The sequence below is a fragment of the Lithobates pipiens genome, unplaced genomic scaffold (genome assembly GCF_037356315.1).
Source record: "Lithobates pipiens isolate NorthernLeopardFrog02 unplaced genomic scaffold, aLitPip1_a1.2 Scaffold_25, whole genome shotgun sequence".
Taxonomy (NCBI): Eukaryota; Metazoa; Chordata; class Amphibia; order Anura; family Ranidae; genus Lithobates; species Lithobates pipiens.
Window position 1 is genome coordinate 1,911,637 of NW_027507787.1, and position 22,991 is coordinate 1,934,627.

Sequence of the window (22,991 nt, forward strand, 5' to 3'; positions counted from 1 at the left end):
AGGCAGTGTGAATACTTTCCGGAAGCACTGTATATTAAGGTAACATACACTTTAACCACTTGCCGACCGGCACACGCTGATGTACGTCGGCAGAATGGTACGCACAGGCGATCAAAGTGGGGATACCCACGATTGTCTCACGGGGAGGAAAAACAGGGAGATGCTAATGTAAACAAGCATCTCCCTGTTCTGCCTATCGCCGCCATTACTAGAAAAAAAAAATTATTAAAAAAATTACATAAAACTATCCCCTATTTTATAAACACTAAAACTTTTGAGCAAACCCATCAATAAACACTTATTGCGATTTTGTTTTTATTTTTTTTACCAAGAATATGTAGTAGAATACGTATCGGCCTAAACTGAGGGAAAAAAAAATGTTTTATATATTTTCGGGGGATATTTATTATAGCAAAATGTTAAAAATAATGCATTTTTTTCAAAATTGTTGCTCTTTTGTTGTTTATAGCGCAAAAAATAAAAACCGCAGGGGTGATCAAATACCACCAAAAGAAAGCTCTATTTGTGGAAAAAAAAAAAAACACATCAATTTTGCTTGGGAGCCAAGACGCACGACTGCGCAATTGTCAGTTAAAGCGAAGCAGTTCCGAATCGCAAAAAGTGCTCTTGCCTTCGGCCTGCAAAATGGTCCGGGGCTTAAGTGGTTAAAGTAAATGCTAGAACTGCTTATTCATCAATTATATGTTTTATCCTTTTTGTTGTTTCTTTTTTTTTTTACCTATAATAGTCATGTAGCAATAGATATTAAAGGCACTCCACAACTGAAACAACTAGTTCTGGTGTGGTCCTTTAGGTGCCATTTATGGAGCAATGTGCTTTCTGCTTGTTGCTTTGGGATAGGCTGGCTGAAACAATAAGGCTCCATGCACACCTGAGCGTTTCGATTTACTGACTTTTTTTTTTAACGCTTTTTACAGGCTTTTTTTTTAAAGCATTTTAGAAGTGTATTACAAGCATTTTACATTTTTGTTTAGCCACTAGAAAGCACTAGGGGAAAGTGAGGGAGAAGAAATTAGGAGTGGAGAGCTGCTATTTGAGCATTTTACAAATGTTTTACAAGCATATTATGAGCATTTTTCTGCTCAAGTCAGGCATTTCTATTGAAGTCTATAGTGCCAAAAATACTTATAATCTGCCAAAAAGAAGTTTGTGTACTTTTTTGAGCTTCAGGTGTTTTGCTTCAGGCAACAGAACACTGTGAACTGGGGCCATTGAAATAAATGGAATGTTTGTTGGGTGTTTTGGAGCTTCAGAGCTGAGCTTTTACAAGCTAAAATCTCTCAGGTGTGAACAGGGCCTTAAATGTCATTCACTTTCTTGGAATACATGGTTCATACAGTATTTTTTTTACAACAACTACAGATTCATTCATTCTTTAGCCAGAAGGTGGCAGTGTTTATAAGTTTTTTGCTGCATTTATGACTATACTCTATGTCTTCTTCCTGTTTCCTGTCTGCCGAGAAGTGGCAGGTAAACCACATGTGTACTGTGCACTGTCTGCTCTGTACGGCTATATACAGAATTTCTAATAGACTTCATGATTCATTCATATGTGCTTATAAATTTCAGTTTCAGCTGAGGTGAAAAGTAACTGGAAAACATTTAGAAAAGCTGAGATGAGAACTCCACCTATTGGCTGCTCATGTAAATCTATCAATATGTCATATAATTCCTATTTGTATAACAAAAACAAATAAAGCAATTACATTTATTTATTTTTCTATTCCTAGTTATAATAAATAAAATATGTACAAGCTACCATTCAATACCTTGAGTTAACAAAGTTTTTTTTTATTATTAAATATAATTTACACATTGGAAGAAAGAACAGATATTTAAAAAGGGGGAATGTCTATATACTGTGCAATTATCTGACCTAATGTAATGTGTGGCTGCACAGCCATATTACTCTGATGTCCAGGGCCAGACTTACCATTGGGCTTGACTGGGCTCAAGCCCATGGGCCCCGCCCAATAGGGGGCCCCACGGGCCCCTCTGAGATACATGGCCAAGTGTACTCGGCTTGGTTCCACTCCCAGTCCCTCCCCTATGATGGACATAACACAGGGTCTGTGAGCCAAGCAGAGTACACTCGGCTACTCTCGGCTCCGTTTGGGACTACGAGAGGACCCAAGTGCTGCCGAGATACATAGGACTCTGTATCTTGGCTGCTCCATTTTTAAACTTCAAGACTGCAATGACAAGGCTGCAAATGACACTGGGGCAAGGCTGCAAATGACAAGGCTACACTGACAAGGCTGCAATGACACTGGACAAGACTGTAGATGGATGGGCAAGACTGCACATGGACACTGATAAGGCTGCATTGATGGGCATTTAAATGTAAGTTTTTTTCCTTAAACTTCCCTCCAAAAAAATGTATTTGTTAAAATTCCTTCCTAAACGGGGTCCGTGTTATACACCGGTGCGTGTTATACGCCAATAAATACGGTAATGTATAGAAGGTAGGGCCCGAAAGTGACTCAAGCCCAGGGGCCCCCACCACCCTAAGTCCTGCCCTGCTGATGTCATATTCATTAGGAAGTGGAATTTAAGCTTTATCCTTAAGTTGGTGTTTAGATCCCACATTGCTTTTTTTACGTAAGACTTGAGTAGAGATGAACACAGTGGATACGGCTCCCTGTGATAAATGTGCTCTCAGTACATATTCCCATTGGACAAACTATTGATGGATGAAAATATAAACAGATAATGTACACAGTATATCAGGCATGCAGTAAAAGAAAAAACTGGATCTTTCTGCTAGGAGATGAGTTAGCGCCTACTCATCTGAGTCCTCCCTTTATAGGTTAACACAGGCAGGGGGCTGACATACAGTTAAGATGTCACTGTGTAGGGACACTAACAGCCATTTCTTTGTTTTTAAATGAAATGTACCGTTTGCTTTCCAAATAAATAACTGTCTTTTATGTTAATGCAGGAATCGGCTCTCAGCCAAGAACAAAATGCTGATGTTCCCAAACCAAAACGTCTGCTTTCTCTGGACACATTTAGAGGGTAATGTACAGTTTATAATTTATGCTTTTTAATGTGTAGCTACAAGACCTGCAGTAGAGCCTAGGCCCTCTCCTACTACCTTATCAATAACTGTAACCAGTCAAACACTACAGCTTACTTTTAATTTAAGATTCTATAAACCCGAAATATAAAAAGGCTACAGCATACACATTTTTTATACACAGAACATACATAATATAATTAACTTCAAAATATTACACAAAACCAGTGCAAAGCAGCCATACACAAGTTCTATGACAAGAAATATAATATAACACGGATAACTGGCCACCTGACAGTGCCTTAAAACGATTCATCTAGCAGTGTAGCTGAATGACCCAATAAACTGTATCTGCCACTGATTTTCACCTGGGCTAAGTGGATACAACCATATCACATCAAATGATGACTCCTCTTCTGAGATGTCAAATGCAGGAGAATCAGCTGTTTCAATCTTAAGATTGGTGGTGCAATTTCTTGCTGAATGGTCCGCTCCACATTTATGTACCCTTAACTGAGTGTTTGGGTTTACTAAAGCCTCCTCAAGCTGTGCATGCCTGTTCCTGTCCATTCATTGTTGGAAAAGTTTTTTTTGTATCTGAGAGGATCACCCAAATAAGCATTATTTTCCCTCCTAAAAAGTTTTCACACTTTATCCTATGGTGGAGGAAATTCACTAAGTAGAGTATACCAGCAATTAACGCTGTTATATCCTCTGTGAATAAGAGTTTGACTTGTCTGGCAGACAATGCTCAAATGCTTAGGGATCCAATGGATAAAAAGTTGGGATTCCTATTAAAAAATAAATAAAAAAACAACACTTTTTTCTCTGGCAGATTGAGTGTCTCAGCCTACACTGACAGTAATTGCTCAATTGTTGAGAGACCAGTTTAAATAGGTGTTCAAGGTTATCCTGCTCAGCAGCACCAGGATCTGGCAGCTTTATTTTTGCAATAGTTGCTATGAGAGATTCTATACTAGGCCTTGCACCCTTCGCTAAGCACAATGCAGAAGCTCCTGGCTAGTCTTCCTTTTGCGGTGATGTTTTGTATAATACATCCAAAGAAATTCTAGTGGAAAAAGTACCCCTTTTGCCATTTAAGAAAAAGAGTAAATGTATTTTCATTTTTAAAGCTCCTTCTTCTGTGCCAGGGGCATCAGCCTCCAGGCAGTCACAACGGCTTCCACCGTCAGGTTCAAAAAGTTCAAAAGGTAATCCTCAGGGTTAACCCCAGGGACAAAAGAGGAGGAAACCTACAAGATACTGAAGCCTCCTTTTGAGGAGGCACCCCCGTTCTCTCAATAGGGGGAATTATTCTGCAATTCTTAAGGATCTGGCAGTAAGAGTGTCAAGACGAATGGGAGACTTCTGCAATAGCTCCAAGGTACAAACTGGAGTTCCAAGAGTTCCCGTCTCCTCATTTTCTCAGATCAAACGTTCCTAAGGATACAGAGAAAAATAAGTCTTTCTCTCAAGAACTGGACCATCTTTTGGCAAAAAGGGATCATGGTGGCCCCCATGTAAGAGCAGAAGTTGGGGTTTGGTTAAATCTAAATGGACATTCTGGTTCTCAAAAATCTAAATAAAATTCTTGAATATAACCACTCTTTTTTCACATGGAGTCAATCGAATTAGTTATCTCCATCCTACAAGGAGGAGAACTTCTGGTGCCAATCAACGTCAAACATGCATACCCCCATATGCCTATTTCCTTGCTCACTAGTAATATCTACTTATGAAGTTGGAATAATCTTAATTTTCAGTGTGTAGCTCTGCTTTCTGGTCTAGCTACTGCACCTTGAGTGTTTACAAAGGTTCTGGCCCCTCTTCTAGCCAGATTTAGGGCCCAAGATATAACGATTATGGTTTACCTGGAGGATCTGTTCCTGATAGTCCAGTTGGAAGCCCACTTAGACCAAAGTACGGTCTCCACATTCAACTACCTCAGTCTAGGAGAAATCTTCTTTAAAACCATGAAAAGGGCTAAGATACTTGGGTCTGATCATAGGTACACCTATAAAAGGGTATTCTTGCCCCAGGCAAAGATCAGTGTCATAAAGGAACTGATTTAGGTGGTTGAAGAAACATGAATTCTTCTATTCAACATAGCATGAGGTTGTTGGGAAAGATGGTGGCTTCACTAAAGGCCATTCCTTATGCCCAGTTTCATTTGAGACTGCTCCCAAACATTATCCTATCGGCTTGGAACAAAGGGTTCGGCCACATCACCATGAAAGCGCCCAATCTCATCTGATCTTGGAGGCTAATCAGGGTCGGGCCTTGTTAGCACCCGGATGGACTATCTGGAAATACCAGGTACTGTAGGCTGGGTACACCGGAGCCTCAGTTTATGGTTAATATCCAAAAATGTGCAAAAGTGTAAAATCTTTCCTTCAGTTACCACGGAAGTGGCCCAGATCAGAAATTACCTTGCCCATTACCATTCTAGAAATATGTCAAAGATGGAGGATCCCAGACATAGATCTGTTTATGTCCAGGTTCAACAAAGAAATCTACAACTTTGTGTCAAAAACAAAGGATCCGCTAGCATGCGGAACAGATGACTTGCTATTCCTGTGGAATCGGTTCTCACTGATTTATGCATTCCCTCTTATTCTGCCTGCGTCTACAACCTCTTTGCAGGGGTGAGAAAGGAAGGGAAGTCAGTGATTCTTGTGGCCTCCAGCAAGGCCCAGGAAATCTTGGTATGCAGGGATTGTAAAGATGACAGTAGGGGACCCATGCACTATACCGCCATGGCCAGACCTTCTTTCGCAAGGTCCGGTATTCCATCCTACTTTATAAATGCTAAATTTAACGGTTTGGCTATTGAGACCCACACTCTGAAGAAACGTGGGCTGTCAGGTTCAGTGGTTTCTATCTTAGTTAATGCAAGGGAGCCGGCCTCCATATTTATATATTATGAAGTCTGGGAAGCATACAGTGGTGTGAAAAAGTGTTTGCCCCCTTCCTCATTTCCTGTTCCTTTGCATGATTGTCACACTTAAGTGTTTCGGAACATCAAACCAATTTAAACAATAGTCAAGGACAACACAAGTAAACACAAAATGCAATTTGTAAATGAAGGTGTTTATTATTAAAGGTGAAAAAAAATCCAAACCATCATGGCCCTGTGTGAAAAAGTGATTGCCCCCCTTGTTAAAACATACTATAACTGTGGTTGTCCACACCTGAGTTCAATTTCTCTAGCCACACCCAGGCCTGATTATTGCCACACCTGTTCACAATCAAGGCATCACTTAAATAGGAGCTGCTTGACACAGTAAGGTCCACCAGAAGATCCTTAAAAGCTACACATCATGCCGAGACCCAAAGAAATTCAGGAACAATTGAGAAAGAAAGTAATTGAGATCTATCAGTCTGGAAAGGGTTATAAAGCCATTTCTAAAGCTTTGGGAATCCAGCGAACCACAGTGAGAGCCATTATCCACAAATGGCGAAGACATGGAACAGTGGTGAACCTTCCCAGGAGTGGCCGGCCGCCCAAAATTACCCCAAGAGCGCAGCGACGACTCATCCAAGAGGTCACAAAAGACCCCACAACAACGTCCAAGGAACTGCAGGCCTCACTTGCCTCAGTTAAGGTCAGCGTTCATGCCTCCACCATCAGGAAAAGACTGGGCAAAAATGGCCTGCATGGCAGAGTTCCAAGGAGAAAACCACTGCTGAGCAAAAAGAACATCAAAGCTCGTCTCAATTTCTCCACAACACATCTTGATGATCCCCAAGACTTTTGGGACAACATTCTGTGGACCGATGAGACAAAAGTGGAACTCTTTGGAAGGTGTGTGTCCAAGTATATCTGGTGTAGAAGGAACACTGCATTTCATAAAAAGAACATTATGCCAACAGTAAAATATGGTGGTGGTAGTGTGATGGTCTGGGGCTGTTTTGCTGCTTCAGGACCTGGAAGACTTGCCGTGATAAAAGGAACTATGAATTCTGCTGTCTACCAAGAGATCCTGAAGGAGAATGTCCGACCATCTGTTCGTGTACTCAAGCTGAAACGAACTTGGGTTCTGCAGCAGGACAATGATCCTAAACACACCAGCAAGTCCACCACCGAATGGCTGAAGAAAAACAAAATGAAGACTTTGGAGTGGCCTAGCCAAAGTCCTGACCTGAATCCTATTGAGATGTTGTGGTATGACCTTAAAAAGGCCGTTCATGCTCGAAAACCCTCTAATGTAACTGAATTAGGACAATTCTGCAAAGATGAGTGGGCCAAAATTCCTCCAGGACGCTGTAAAAGCCTCATTGCACTTTATCGCAAACGCTTGGTTGCAGTTGTTGCTGCTAAGGGTGGCCCAACCAGTTATTAGGTTTAGGGGGCAATCACTTTTTCACACAGGGCCATGATGGTTTGGATTTTTTTTCACCTTTAATAATAAACACCTTCATTTACAAATTGCATTTTGTGTTTACTTGTGTTGTCCTTGACTATTGTTTAAATTGGTTTGATGTTCCGAAACACTTAAGTGTGACAAACATGCAAAGGAACAGGAAATGAGGAAGGGGGCAAACACTTTTTCACACCACTGTATATCTCCCGGAGTGAAACCAGGGGTTGCACCCTAAGAAATAGGTCAAAGGTGGAATCCTTGACTTTCTGTAGATGGGGTGAGAAATAAAGCTGGCCTTGAGTGCTTTCTACGGACAGGTCTCTGCCTTATCGGTATTATTTCAACGACCACTTTCTTTGCTTCTTTAGTTCGTAACTTTATTCAGGGGGTAACATGGCTTAATCCCCAGTTAGGTCACCTCTGGACCCCTGGGACTTGAATTTAGTTTGGCGGCATTACAAAACAGCCTTTTTATGGACCGAAACGACATATTCCCTTGGTCCTTTTTTGACAAGGAAACTATTTTTTCTGGTAACCATATCTGCTGCAAGAAGGGTACAAGAATTGGCTGCTTTTTCTTGTAAAGAGTCATATTATTATTATTCACAAGTATAAGGTAGTATTGCATCCTCATTCTAACTTTTTACCGAAGGTAGTATCAGGTTAAACCAGGATATTGTTCCAACTTATTTTTTCCCAGAACCCTGTTCTATGGAAGAAAAATACATTTTCTTGATGTGGTGAGAGCAGTCTACTTAAAGATGACTGCTCAGATTCGGAAAACTGATGTTTTGTTCGTATTGCCTGAAGGTCCTAAAAGAGGACAGGCAGCATGGAAATCTACTATTCTAAATGGATTTGACAAGTAATCGTTCTAGCTTATGGTTTAAAGAGGTAGTTTCTACCCTCTCAAATCAAAATGCACTCCACCAGGGCTGTTAGTGCTTCGTGAGCAGTGAATCACCAAGCCTTCATGACTCAAATCTGCAAGGCCGCAACTTGGTCTTCAATCCATACATTTACCAGATTCTATCAGGTGGATGTAAAAGGACATAAGGATGTTGCCTTTGGGTGCAGTGTACTGCAGGCAGCTGTATAAGTCCTCTGATCTCATGGTGCCCTACTTTTGTTGTGTCTCCCTCCACTCGGTTGGTATTGCTCTGGGACATCCCACATAGTAATTACTATGGCTCGGTGTCCTGTGATGTATGATCAAAGAAAATATGATTTTTATAACAGCTTACCTGTAAACTCCTTTTCTTTTGAAGTACCCCTCTTTCTAGTATGCACGTGTATTGCTTTTCTACAAAACTGAGATGCTCCTGGTATGGGAGGGGTTATATAGGGAGGCAAATTCCTGTTTAGTGTGTGACCTGAAGGTGGACTATAACCCACATAGTAATTACTATGGCCTGTGTCCAGAGATGTACTTCAAAAGAAAAGGATTTTATAGATAAGCTGTTATAAAAATCCTATTTTACCTAAATTCCAAAAAAAGAAGGAGAATAACAAAGAAACCAAATTATATATATCACCGCTGTTTAAAAAAAAAAAACGATTGAACAAGTCTGGCCTAAAGTAAATGCAAAACCTCTCACACTGACCATTGCCCCTACCTGTGAGCCTCTGTTGCAGCCTTTATTTTGAAAGAATGTGTGTTATATTCCTGAGTAGGCAAGCCAAGCCTTTCCAAGCATACAAAAATAAAAAAAGGACAGTACCAGAAAAATGTACAGTCAAAAGAACCACAATCATGAGCCTCAGGGATATAGTAAACCAAGAAAACATACATTAAAGAAAAAATGATTCCAAATTTCGAAAAATACAAAAGTTTTATTAATCACATCATTAAAAAAAAAAAAATCATAAATCAAATCAAACTAAGAACCATCCATCACCATAAAAAGAAAAGACAACGTTGTCTATAACCAAAAATTGTGTCTAGACGCCACACTCACATATATACATACATACAGTCCAATTATTACCCTGTGCAGTGTCATCCCACATGCCTCATGTTTGAATAGAAATGTCTGGCACTGGAAGTGAAGATTTACTGTGCTACAGGCTGTAGGTACAGGCTAACAAATTACACCATGAAACTACATGATCAATGCACATCTTATGTAGGTGAAAAACACAGGTTTATGACACCTTTAGGCCTCTTGCACACGTAGATTGAGAAACCTCAGTGCAGTTTTTTTTTTTTTACTGAGCTAAAATACAGTCCTGTTCATTAATTGTAATGTGCCTATGCACACAAGCACGTAAACAAGCGATGTGCATTCTTCAAGAAAAATAGAAAAGTCAGCTTTGTTGGTCAGAAATGTACACCTCATGCGCGCAAATGCACGCAAATGACCATTTGCATATTGTGCAGAACGAGAATGTGAGAATACGTTTTTGCACATTTGCGCAAATATGCGCAAAAATACATGCAAATACAAAAAAAAGTCTGAAAAAGTAAATGCTTAAACAGAAGTATCATGTTCAAACGGCCTAAAAAGGTCCTACAGTAATAAAAAATATTACATGCAAAAATGCTAAATTATCTAGAAATATGCAATATTATATATTTTAATGAGTTCTTGGTTTATTATTATTTATTTACAAAATGCGTGAGTGAGATGTTAACTTAAAGAGGAGCTTTAGTGTATCACTGTGGTAATAGCCCAAAGAGTTAAATATATACACCTATAATACAATATCAAACACCATTAGAATGTATTTTAAAAGTCACCATGTGAAAAAAGTCAAAAATCTATTTTTTTCTACCACAAACATTTCCACCAGTGTCCTTCAAATGATTACATCCAGCCTCTCCCGATGTAAACTCGCTTACCTGAAATATATGCCTCTCATATTTCAGATAGGCATATAACGCATGTGAAGACAAGTTGCTCTAACCCAAAAGGTTCCAGCTTTTTATTCTGCTAGCTCACATAAAAGAAGGTTGTACCATGTAAAAAAGAGGAACACTCCAATAGTGAAATGCCACTAAAACCATCAGACTTTATTCAAAAAGAAAGATGCTCACCATACAAATATGTGTCACATTGCTCATCATAAACACATTAAAACCACGACCATCACAATGGGAAGAAGTGCAAGCCGCAAACAAGGAACCACTAGAGTCTCACCTCTCACTCAGAGGACTCTGTTCTGTCGTCACTACCGCTCACGTCACTACTGGTTTCCACCAGATCACGCCCAGTGTTGCCTTATGAGTTTATGTGAAATCTCCATTAATAGCTGTAAAATATTATAATTAGGAATTCAAACTCACTTCAAAGGATCCCCTGCTGGGATATGCAATGAAGGGAGGCCCACCCCAGAATCAATACTTAAACTTCCCGGGACAAGTCAATCTCTGGCTCACAAGGATTGGCATGAAAGGGGGCTGACTTATCAGAAGTCACGGTATGCTGACCAATGAGGCATCAGCCTGTATTGATATACACAGACTAGCTGGTAGGGAACGCTCTTTCTGGTAGAGCAGCCGTCAGAATGGAACCTTGGTGAGAAACGGGTAATTATGGGAAAGGTCGGCCCTTTACTTGTAACTAAATATGTTTGTAGATTAATGTTTTAAGGAATATACTCTGTATTCCTACATGTAATTCTTTTATTTTAACCTACTCTTTTCTTCCTTGGTGTAAGACTATAGATAGATAGATTTTTGTGTATTAGCTAGATGCTTTCAACTACTTCCTAATAATTGTTATTGTGTTAAAGCTTTCGCTCTTGGTCAAAGAACTCTCATTTAACTCGCATCATATCTTTGCGATATTAAATCTTAAATATAATAAACGGGTAACACCAGACACATTTCGTCCCATGACAAAGGCAGAAATTATGAAACGCGTCTGGCGGAAACCGGGAGTGCAGTGGACGGTAGTGAATATATTTCAGGTGAGTGAGTTCACATCAGGAGAGGCTGGTGGTAATCATTTGAAGCACACTGGTAGAAGTGTTTGTGGTAGAAGAAAATGTTTCTTTGGGGATTTTTCCACATTTTGCTTGAGAAATCACTGTAGACTTTTAAAATACATTCATACCAAATAATGGTGTTTGATATTATATTTTAGGTGAAAATATTTAACTATTAACTTGTACTCATGCAAATGATCTGATAACGGAAACCGATACCTTTGCGGTAAGATTTGAACCCATACAAAAGGAATGGGCTCAAATCGCACTGCAAAGAATCACATGCGACTTGAACAGAAATGTGGTGACTTCAGCCTGGGTTCAGACAGGAATCGCACCGCATTCCTGTTCAAATTGCACCGCAAAGGTATCGGTACTAAGTATCAGCGAGTACTGGTATCGGTGCAACCCTAGTATTATCACAGTGTTACTATTATTTAAACACTTGGTGTTTGAGTATATTTGAATTGTCAATTTTTTTGAGGGAATACATGTAGCAGCAGTGACGCATAATTGGTAGCATGCATATTTTTTTTTATTCACATATTTACATTGTTTTAAATGCAGTACGGAGAGGGAATATTGATTTATTTTTCAGCTACAGATACTGTAGTTGCTGACTTTTAATATAAGGACACTTGCCTGTCCAGGGATTCAGAGCTGTGCTCACCCATGCTGATTCTTCAATCGGCTTTGGGTCCAGGCACCGGCATCTTAACTTACGCCTTCTAAGCCAGTTTCCCATTGCACATGCGTGAGCAGCACTGCGCATTGTGAATGGTCCCGCGGTCTTCTGGGACCTGTGATGTGTGCCAAATGTGGCGGGGGGGGGGGGGCAAACAGGTGGAACTTCCTTTTTTGGGTGATATACTGCTTTAAAGTCACACTAATCTGTTTAAAAAATAATAATTGTATTCAAATATATGCTCACCAGCCACTTTATTAGGTACACCTGTTTAATTGCTTGGTAATACAACAGACAGAGCAAAACTATAAAAAGGATTTTAAAGGCACCAATGAGAACCAATAATGTAATAAAATACAAAACGTTTATTGCAGCTTAACCACTACGTCCAATCTTCAATGCCGCCCTGCCATTGGGAGCGCGCCGCCGGCGGCGTGCTCCCGCGCCGGTCGGGACCCCCGTGAGTCCAGTCGCGGGACCCGCGGACTCGATCGCTGTGGGCATCCCCGCGATCGTCTCACGGGACGGTTGAATGGAGGAAATGCCGTGTAAACAGCATTTCTCCATTCTGCCTAGCAACTAGTGACGCTGATCTCTGCTCCATGTGATTGGAGCAGAGATCAGTGTTCACTAAATGAAAGCCCAACCCCCCAAAGTTAGTAACACACCCCTAGGAACACTTAACCCCTACACTGCCACCCACTGGTTAACCCCTTCACTGCCAGTGTCATTTACACAGGAATCACTGCATTTATATAGCAGTGATTACTGTATAAATGACAATGGTCCCAAAAATGTGTCAAAAATTTCCGAAAGGTCCCCCACAATGTCGCAGTCACAATAAAAATCGCTGATCGCCGCCATTACTAGTAAAAAAAAAAAATAATAAAAAATTATTAATAAAAATGCTATAAAACTATCCCTATTTTGTAAACGCTATAACTTTTGCGCAAACCAATCAATAATCGCTTATTGCGATTTTTTTTACCAAAAATATGTAGAAGAATACGTATCGGCCTAAACTGAGGGAAAAAAATGTTTTTTTATATATTTTTGGGGGATATTTATTATAACAAAAAGTAAAAAATAATGCGTTTTTTTCAAAATTGACGCTTTATTTTTGTTTATAGTGCAAAAAATAAAAACCGCAGGGGTGATCAAATACCACCAAAAGAAAGCTCTATTTGTGGGAAAAAAAGGACGTCAATTTTGTTTGGGAGCCACGTCGCACGACCGCGCAATTGTCAGTTAAAGCGACACAGTGCCGAATCGCAAAAAGTGGTCTGGTCTTTGACCAGCAAAATGGTCCGGTCTGAAAGTGGTTAAAAAACAATATTTGGGTTAAATGTCATACAAAATACATGTACATAAAATATACAGCAGGGATATGCAATTAGCGGACCTCCAGCTGTTGCAGAACTTAAATTCCCATGAGGCATTGCAACATTCTGAGCATGACACTCAGAGGCAGAGGCATGATGGGACTTGTAGTTTTGCAACAGTTGGAGGTCCGCTAATTGTATATCCCTGATATACAGGGAACACAAAAAAGTCTTCATCAAAGAAGCATGAATGCCTAAGAGGGGACTCTTACGCGTTTCAACGTCTTCTTCGGGGGATTCTTTTGAACAATAAGATGGATAGATTCTGCAAAGTAAATAACAGCCAACCACCAAAACAAAACCAAAAATATATAGATATAGAGCAGTAAAGTATCCACAAGTATGAATCACAATGTGTCAGTTGGAGACCAAATGTATGCCGGGACCACCAGGACCTTCCAAGATAACCTTGCAGCCAGGGGGTAGTTTGAGGGACAATGGCCTAATATCAAAAAACATATGCAAGTATAAAACAAAAAAAAAAAAAATACAGAAAAAAGAATGCTATGCAGATTACCAAGGTACAAAAATAAGGTATCTGGAGCTAAATAAAGCCAACTTCCCAAAGGGGCATTTGGGTATAAAAATAAATGGACATATTTGGGATGAAGCCAAATTAACTTACATAAAAGCATGGGTAATTGGATGAATATTCTAATGGGGACACATTACACAGGATTGCTATATACATTTACTTGATAAATGGAACCAGACCGCACTAGTCCAGAGATATAAGGAATTATATTATAAATAGCCTGCAGGGGCAGAATTGTCAAAGGTGAAGAATAAGGGCAGCCAGAAAGTAACAACTTTATCTATAAAAAAAACAAAGGAAAGGAGTTATTACAAACAACCTGCTACAACATGTAGGACAAATATGCCTTACAAATAAAAAGGCTGAAAAAGTATATATAAGAGAAAAATATTTACCAAGGAAAATTACAAGTGAAAGAAGCTGGAGTTGTTACGGAGGTAGGAAACCACCTATATCTACAAGGGGGAAGTGGAATATACTGCCTATGTTGGAGAACCAAATTATACTATAAGCAATCGCATACAGAAAAACGATAAGTGCAACATCATATGTACAAATGGCTTATCCCAATAAAACACCACGACCAGGCATGCTGGCTGTACTGAATGTACTGAAAAGTCTGTATTTTTGAAACAAAAGAGTAGTTGGACTTTAAATATGCCAAATGAGAACAAAGTCAGAATAACAATCTATATAAATATTAATACACATAAAATGTCATAAACAAAATATTAAAAACATAGATATGCATAAAGAAACTATAAAATAAATACAGAAATATATAAATCTGCTGGATACATGCACTTGTAACTGGTCTACACGTTATGTGGGATCCCCCACTTCTTCAGGACCATATATATATATATATATATATATATATATATATATATATATATATATATATATATATATATATATAAAAAATATATATATTGCAGGTGTGCTATATACAGAGTTTCTTAATATCATAACCATCAAAACGGAGGAGAGGAATACAGGATCTGTCTCAGATGTTTTACCTACTGGCCCGAAGGATATAGTCCAGACCTATAAAGGCAGAAGTAAACATAAATATCCAGTGCATAGAAATATACTCCAAACAGTGTAAATCACAATACCTATTTCAGACAGAGGGGATTAATCCAAAATACCAAGAAAACCAGGCATCTCTGTGACGATCGCATATGCTGGTATTATGGTAAGTACATATCCACCTCTCCTCAAAGTTTGTACTGAGTAGTCCCATGGTGCTAATGGAAAACCTGCAGCCCCCACTTATAAAGCATCACAAAAGAGGATGGAGATTACGGTGCACCAATGGCAATCCGGTATACTAATGTGTCCAATGCTGTTGACTAGCATAACCAAACAACTGGACTCATGCTGGAAAAGGGGAGGGCTAGATCCACACCCAGCAAATCATAATCAATGGGTAAAAAAAAAACTACAATCCATGCTGAAAAGCCGCCATAGCGCTCCCCACCTCACACATGGTGGGTAACGTCCTGTAACGGCCACTGCATCATTTCTGGCGCAATGGAACTGCCGGTGGGGGCACCCGGCAAACACAGTAGGTGCAAACATGCATGTGCGGCTCCAGATCCAAGGGAGCGCATGCGCAACCCTCAAGCCCAAGAGCCACACAACCTCTCCAGGACTGCAAAGGCAGTCCAATTCCTATGGTTGGACAGGGTAGATGGAAATGGACAGACCAATGGAAATGGAGAATCCCCCCCCCCCCCCAGGCATGGAAAACCAGGTGCGGGGGCCACGTGTGCTGGGAACATCTCTCTATCCTGGATAACTAGGTGGTCCAGGGATGTCTGCATAACTTAATGTATACAGAGAAAGCAACAAAAAACAAAGCATTGCATGATATGGCATTGTACAATGAAGAGAATGTGCCACTAATTAATTATACATAAATGTACAGCTAATAAGATAAACAATTAACTTAATCTATATCACAGGCCAAAAAAAAAAAAGCGGGAGAGGGGAATATCTCTATTACATTAAATGTTCAGTTTTGTCTAAAGAAAATCCATCAAGAAAAGGTCTTTAACATAGAACTTTATTTAAACCAGGTGTACAGTTTGCCTTCAAGCCAAATATCCACTGGGAAGAAGTACCCACACATTTAGACTCAGCCCTAGATACAAAGTTGCTCAACACCAACTTGTCACAAAGGGATGGGGCTTTATTAAAGGTTATTTGAGGACGTTGAGTAATGATTTTGGCAATTTTAGAATCTGAAGTCAGAAGGTGCCAGTACTTTTGAACGTATCTCCTGACATGTTGATATTGCACACTATAAGGGGTAATAATGTGCAACATGGCCTCATAATTTTCTACAGGACGTGAGCCAAAAAACTATTGAGATCATGATTGCTGGATGGTTTGATTCTAAGCTTTACAGAGACATGACTTTGAATAACTCCTCTCAAGGAGACAGAGTTTAAGTTCATCTATAGCTTTTTACAATTTAACCTCAGCACAGCAATTGCGCAGAAGCAATTTAAAAAGAATGTTCCAAAAAAAGAGAAAATATCCAGTGAGTGGCAGTTGTGTGTACAAAAATGCCTTCTCAGAGGTCAGAGGAGAATGTGTAGACTGGTTCAAGATGATAGAAAGGCAACGGTAACTCAAATATCCCCTCGTTACAGCCAAGATATGCAAAATACCATCTCTGAATGCACCACACATCGAAACTTGAAGCAGATGGGTTGCAGCAGCAGAAGACCACACCAGGTGCCACTCCTGTCAGCTAAGAACAGGAAACTGAGGCTACAATTCGCACAGGCTCACCAAAATTGGACAATAGAAGACTGGAAAAACTTTACTTGGTCTGAGTCTCGATTTCAGCTGCAACATTCAGATTGTAGGTTTAGAATTATGCTTAAACAACATGAAAGCATGGATCCATCCTGCCTTGTATCAATGGTTTAGGCTGGTGGTGGTGTAATGATGGGGATATTTACTTGGCACACTTTGGGTTGAGTACTCCAATGGCCTTGAGTACTCTCACTGTACTCCAATGGCCTACACACTCACCAGATTTCAATCCAAGAGAACACTTTTGAGATGTGGTGGAACGGTAGAGTCGCATCATGGATGTGCAGCCGACAAATTTGCAGCAACTGCGTGATGCTATGGTGTCAATAGGGGCCTAAATCTCTGAGGAATGTTAACACCTTGTTAAATCTATGCTATGAAGAGTTAGGGCAGTTCGGAAGGCAAAAGGCGGTCCAACCCGGTACTAGCAAGGTGTCAGGAAATGTTCCATCCGCAGATAATAGCTGTCTTTTGGCGTGCAGTACTGAGGTCCACCAGCAGGTGTCTCCTGGCAGTTTCGAACTGTCAGGAGAGCTTTTCCCTGCTGATGTTATATCATCTTTGGGCTGCAGTACTGGTGTCCACCAGCGGATGGATCCTGGCAGTGTGGAGCAGACAGCACCTCCTGCAATCAGGTGTCACTTGAGGCCAATCACAGGCCTATAAATAGCTGGCAAGCATTCACATGTTTGCCTTGGTATTGTCCTGGTGCCCTGACCTGCTGATTGTGAGCCTGAGCCTGAGCCTGAGCCTGAGCCTGTGTCTGTGCCCTGAACCTGTGACCCATGTTTCTGATCCTGTTTCCCTGTCCTGGTCCCTACCCTGTCCCACCTGTTACAATCATCCCTGTCCTGCAGTCTGACCCGTCCATCCTCTCCCTGTCCTGTGTTCCTTACCCCATCTGCTGATCTCCCGGTGTATGACCTTGGCCTGGCTTGTGTCTCTGATTCTGGACTGCCCTTGTTTATCTACTGATCCTCTGTGCATGATCCTGGCCTGCCTATCGTTTATGATCCTGATATTTCACATTTATTGTACATATCTGTCTGTTGTTATTTGGGGGTCTCTGTTGGTTGGTTTATTGCACTGTGTGGTTGTATTTATATTATTCACTTTCCTTACTAAATCATTATATTTCACTTATACACGTTTGGGTTTCCTCTGTTGCAGTCCACACAGTTCTGGTCTTATCTGATACATGACACAAGGTGTACCTAATAAAGTGGTCAGTGAGTGTATATTCTTAACACAAAATGTAACTTCTATTGCTCTGTCTCCTCCAAATTTCTTTTGCTGCTATGATCTGACTTCTTGTTGGGGGGTTGTGCTTGTTCTCAATGGTCCCATCCCATAGTTCCTAGTTCATCTTGCTTGCAAGATGAACTCAGAACTATGGGATGTAACAGGGCTCATGGAGGACGTTACAAGGAGGCACCAAGAAATAATTGCATTAAAAACAGCTTAGAGGGTCATTAACCCTTTTACTGCCAGGTCCATTTTTGTGCCTGAAGATTAGTTTGAACCCCCCAAACATAAAATATTTTCTGAAAGCAGAGAACTTGGAGAATAAAATGGTGATAATTCCAAATATTTATGTTGTATTTTAGTTTTGGGGCACACAAACACATTATAGTAATCCATTTTTTGGTCAAATATAAAACATGAGGTTGCACCCAGTAAATACATACCAAACATCTCAAGTTTTAAAATTGTGAGTGCGCACATGTTGACAAACTTTTCCATAGGAGATTCTTTAAAATATCCTATAGGTCAGCTCTCAAAATTTCCACTCGCCTGCTCGCATTTGGTAAGTGGAAATAAGCTGAGGGCGAGTGTGGAGCTGGTGGCGTAGCATGGGGGGGGGGGGGCAGCCAGGTCAGTGGCACCGTACGCAACATCTTGAGGGGCGCATCCCGCACCCACCATCCACAATGTTACTGCATCCTTAATTTATTTACACTGACACTGTCTCACTGTCAGTGCGCTCCGACTGTCGCTTTCTGAGCCTGCCCGGCCGGCTGTCTGAGCTCAGCGATGGGCGCTCTGTGATTTGACTGAACGGGGTCATGTGCTGCCAGTGGGACTTGCCCTGTGGGTGATCGCAATCGGTGCATGTGCAGCTGCTTGCTCCCAGAGTCCCACCAAGCTGTCTGGGCATCACTGCTGTGTCTCCTCCGCTCTGGGTCTCCTCATTATGGCAGTCAGGCAGAGCAGATGGGAGACTAAAAGAGCAGGTGCCATGTACAATCAATACACGAATGTTAGGTGCCCACAGGTATTTACTTTGACTGTCCCAAAATTAGGAGAAAATTAGCTACACCTTCAATGACATTAGTATTTTATATGCTTATTTCATTGCTAAACACAGCTGTTGTTTGGCTACCTTAACCTTATTATCTGAAGTTTATTGTTGATTGGATAATAAATGAATTGTATTATCACGTGTTACTGTGGATAAAGTAATTAATCAGATTATCTGTCTTCTAATACTGATTGATCTGATAATCAGATAAAAAAAAAATCACTTAAAGAAGAAGTACAGCTATGATCTTCTCTGGGCCTTCGGTATGCTCTGAGGGAAGGGAACTAAAGTATGAGGTGAGGCCAGATTGGAACCATCTGTGCAGTCAGTGTCATTAGTGTCATAAAAAGAGGAGGGGTTCATACTGGGAACCCCCCAAATGTGAAAACTACAGATACCAACATGAGTCTCTCAGAGCTGAGGATGTGACACTCCCCCCCCCCCCCATCTAATGAAGAACTACAGGTCTCATCATGAACTTGTGAGATCTTAGGTAGTCCTGAGGAGTCCTTGTAGTCCTTCAAAAAAAATTTTTTTTGGGGCGATGGGTCACACCATTAAATCCCAGGGATTCGTGCTGGGACTATTAGTCCTTCAATTTTTTTTTTGGGGTGAATCACATCTGTAGATCTCAAGGGTTTATGCTGGGGGACCCTCCCAAAAGTGAAGGACTGCTAGTCCCAGCATGAACCCCTTAGAGCTGAGGATGTGACACCCCCTCAACTAGTGAAGGACTACAAGTCCATGCATTAACTCCTGAGATCTAAAGTTGTGAATCCTTAGATCTCAGGGCCCATGGTTCATTCACGCTTGGACTGCATAGCCACCACCAGAGATCCCAAACAGTCCACCAGAAACCCCACATAGCCACTTGAGTTTGCTCGGTCAGATCAATTAAATATGATTGCTGGTATTGGTTATTTTTATTTAAGTGTAATTACTACACTGAATAATGAAAAAAAATAACCAATTCCAGCAATCGGCAATCGTATTTCATTGATCTGACTGTGATAAATAAAATAAGGATAAAATATGATAATTTACGAGGGCGTGTTTAGGGGTGGGAATAGTAGAGGTTGGGCAGGTCAACTGGTGGCGAGTAACTCTTCAGGTCTGGCTAGTAGCTCAGGACTTGAAATTGTAAGCCCTGCTATAGGTTAATAACTGTGAATGGCCCTAGGATTATTGCTCCCAGCATGTGTAGTGCAATCGACATTTCATATGTAGGCTCCCTCAAAGCGTGTTTACATTCGTAAGTGCCTGCACGTGGGGGTGGGCTCAGATTTTTTAGGGAAGGAGTTTAAGTGATAGGTACAGTTTTTTCACTTAACTTTACAAGTCCCTATGTGATAGTATTTTGTTTAAATGGATTCTCTGTAATTTAATATTAGACCCCTGATGTTTGTCTGGCCCTCCACTAAACCTAATGGAGCACAGAGGCCTGGGAAAATGACAGACCTAATGCACATCACTCCTGTGTTCTTTCCAGTTAGAGGAGATCCGCAAATGGATATCTGCTGGCCTCCCTCCCCTCTACCCAGTGACACCCACCATGGGGGTCCTGGGCCCACAGGTAATAGTGGAATCCAAGAAGCATGGCTGGGGGGTTTTAGTAGCTTCAATAGCAAGGGTCTGTGGAAGCAGGCGGGCAGCTGTACAGAATATAGTTTAGTGTCACTTTAAATGCCTGCCATGTAATAGAAGTTGCACAGAAATAATTTCTTCTCCTAAAGAGGCTTTACTCATTTTTAGCATTGCCTGACTTTTGTTTTCTTGTACTTTGTGAACTCAGTTTTTTTAGTATTTTACCTACCAGTCCCATATTGAAGAAACCTAGTAGTGCAAAACTGTATGATATGCTGAATTAGCAAATGTCATGTGCTGCTTTACTGCTTTAAAAAAACGTAAAGTAGGAGTTCGGGCAAAATCTAGCTAATGCTAAACCTGCTCTCTGCCCCATTCTAAACCTAATCTATTTAACCCTGTAAAGCAAAAATCCCTATACCTACCTATTCAGCAGCCAATACCGCCTGGTCCCAGCATCAGCTGTCAGTGGTGGCTTCAGTGTGCAGGCGGGTGCAGGTGAGCCAGCCGACAAAGGAAGCCCCATATTTAGTCTATGGGTGATGTCACTTCCCAGCCATTTCACAGCCATTGGTCGGTCCTCTCCTGCACACAGCTTCCGTCGCTGAAAACTAGATCAATCAGCTGCAGAAAAGGTAAGTATAGCAATTTTTGCTTTACAGTGATATATTAGGTTTAGAATGTGGCAGAGAGCAGGTTTAGAGTTAGTTAGTTTTTGCCTGGACATACACTTTAATTAAAGAGGTATACTGCTGTAGGCTGCCTATGTAAAATTGTACAGTGAAACTATCCTTCTAAAGAATATGTCAACTCAGCATTTTATATTCCTGATATTTGCCTGATGTACCTGTATGTACTTGTATAAAGAAAATTACCCTGTTCTCTTTGTATTGCTTCCTTTGTGTGAAATCCCTGGTGATCTTGCCAGTCCCTCTGCTTTCCTATCAAAAACTGACCACACTAGGCATGAGAGCATAGCGTGGTTGGTTCTTTAGTTGTGCTGAGAACTTAGCCTGTACTCCTCCAGTGATCAAGCTTGTCCTGACATGTCCCTACTGAATAGCGATTCACTGGGAAGACCAGTGTGTTGCTGCTTCTCCTCTTCCAGCACTCTTAGCTCCTTATGCAGCTGAGAACAGAGGGTAAAAGATATTTATAATGTTGTTATATATATATATATATATATATATATATATATATATATATGTGTGTAAGTGTCTCTCATATATATAGATATATATATGAAATATATTCTATTTTACACTGAATGAGTTGTTTTTTAAGCTGATTCAGAAGCATATAAACACCAAGCACTGAAGCCAACATACCATAAGGACATGTTGATGAAAATCACTATGGGGCTGTTCCAGGCTGCTGTGGAAGATACACTTGAAGTAGTGTTAAAAACAGACAGTCACAGATAAACAGCGCTCAGGACTCTCAGTGAAAATAAAACTAATCACGGCAATTCACCAATAGCTATAGGATCCTAAAGGGATATAATCCTAGGTGTAAAGAACTGCTCAGTAAACTTCAAAGTACCTTCATTTATTCCAGAGCATAAAAATCATCAAGTCACTAAACACTGAATGCTGGGAAGTAGTACCAGCTATCAAGCAGTCTGGGCTGTGATTGTCGTTTCCTGGTGAGAAAGGCCAGTATGGAAATGGTGAGATGACAGCCTTCAGAGTGTCATGCAGTCGTGTATACTGACTAGGCGCTTCACAGATGACATAAGCTACTCACCAGAAGGAGCCACAGAGAGCCTACGATGATCACAAGCTTGAAGGTTACAGTGACTACAGTCCCCCAATGAGAGGTCTGACTAGGGAGTCCCAATGAGAGGTCTGACTAGGGAGTCCCGATGAGAGATCTGACTAGGGAGTCCCGATGAGAGATCTGACTAGGGAGTCCCGATGAGAGATCTGACTAGGGAGTCCCGATGAGAGATCTGACTAGGGAGTCCCGATGAGAGATCTGACTAGGGAGTCCCGATGAGAGATCTGACTATGGAGTCCCGATGAGAGATCTCACTAGGGAGTCCCGATGAGAGATCTGACTAGGGAGTCCCGATGAGAGATCTGACTAGGGAGTCCCGATGAGAGATCTGACTAGGGAGTCCCGATGAGAGATCTGACTAGGGAGTCCCGACGAGAGATCTGACTAGGGAGTCCCGACGAGAGATCTGACTAGGGAGTCCCGACGAGAGATCTGACTAGGGAGTCCCGACGAGAGATCTGACTAGGGAGTCCCGATGAGAGATCTGACTAGGGAGTCCCGATGAGAGATCTGACTAGGGAGTCCCGATGAGAGGTCTGACTAGGGAGTCCCAAAAAA

The 22,991-nt window shown here is 41.0% G+C and overlaps 1 protein-coding gene across 1 annotated transcript in view; it reads left to right on the top strand.

The window, feature by feature from the left end:
* The window catches only part of LOC143930034 (heparan-alpha-glucosaminide N-acetyltransferase-like), a 519,140-nt gene that overhangs the window by 59,933 nt on the left and 436,216 nt on the right, over positions 1 to 22,991 (top strand). The window contains exon 4 of the mRNA XM_077453933.1: positions 2,963 to 3,039. Coding sequence (XP_077310059.1) covers positions 2,963 to 3,039 — 77 coding nt within the window. The remainder of the gene's footprint in view (positions 1 to 2,962; positions 3,040 to 22,991) is intronic.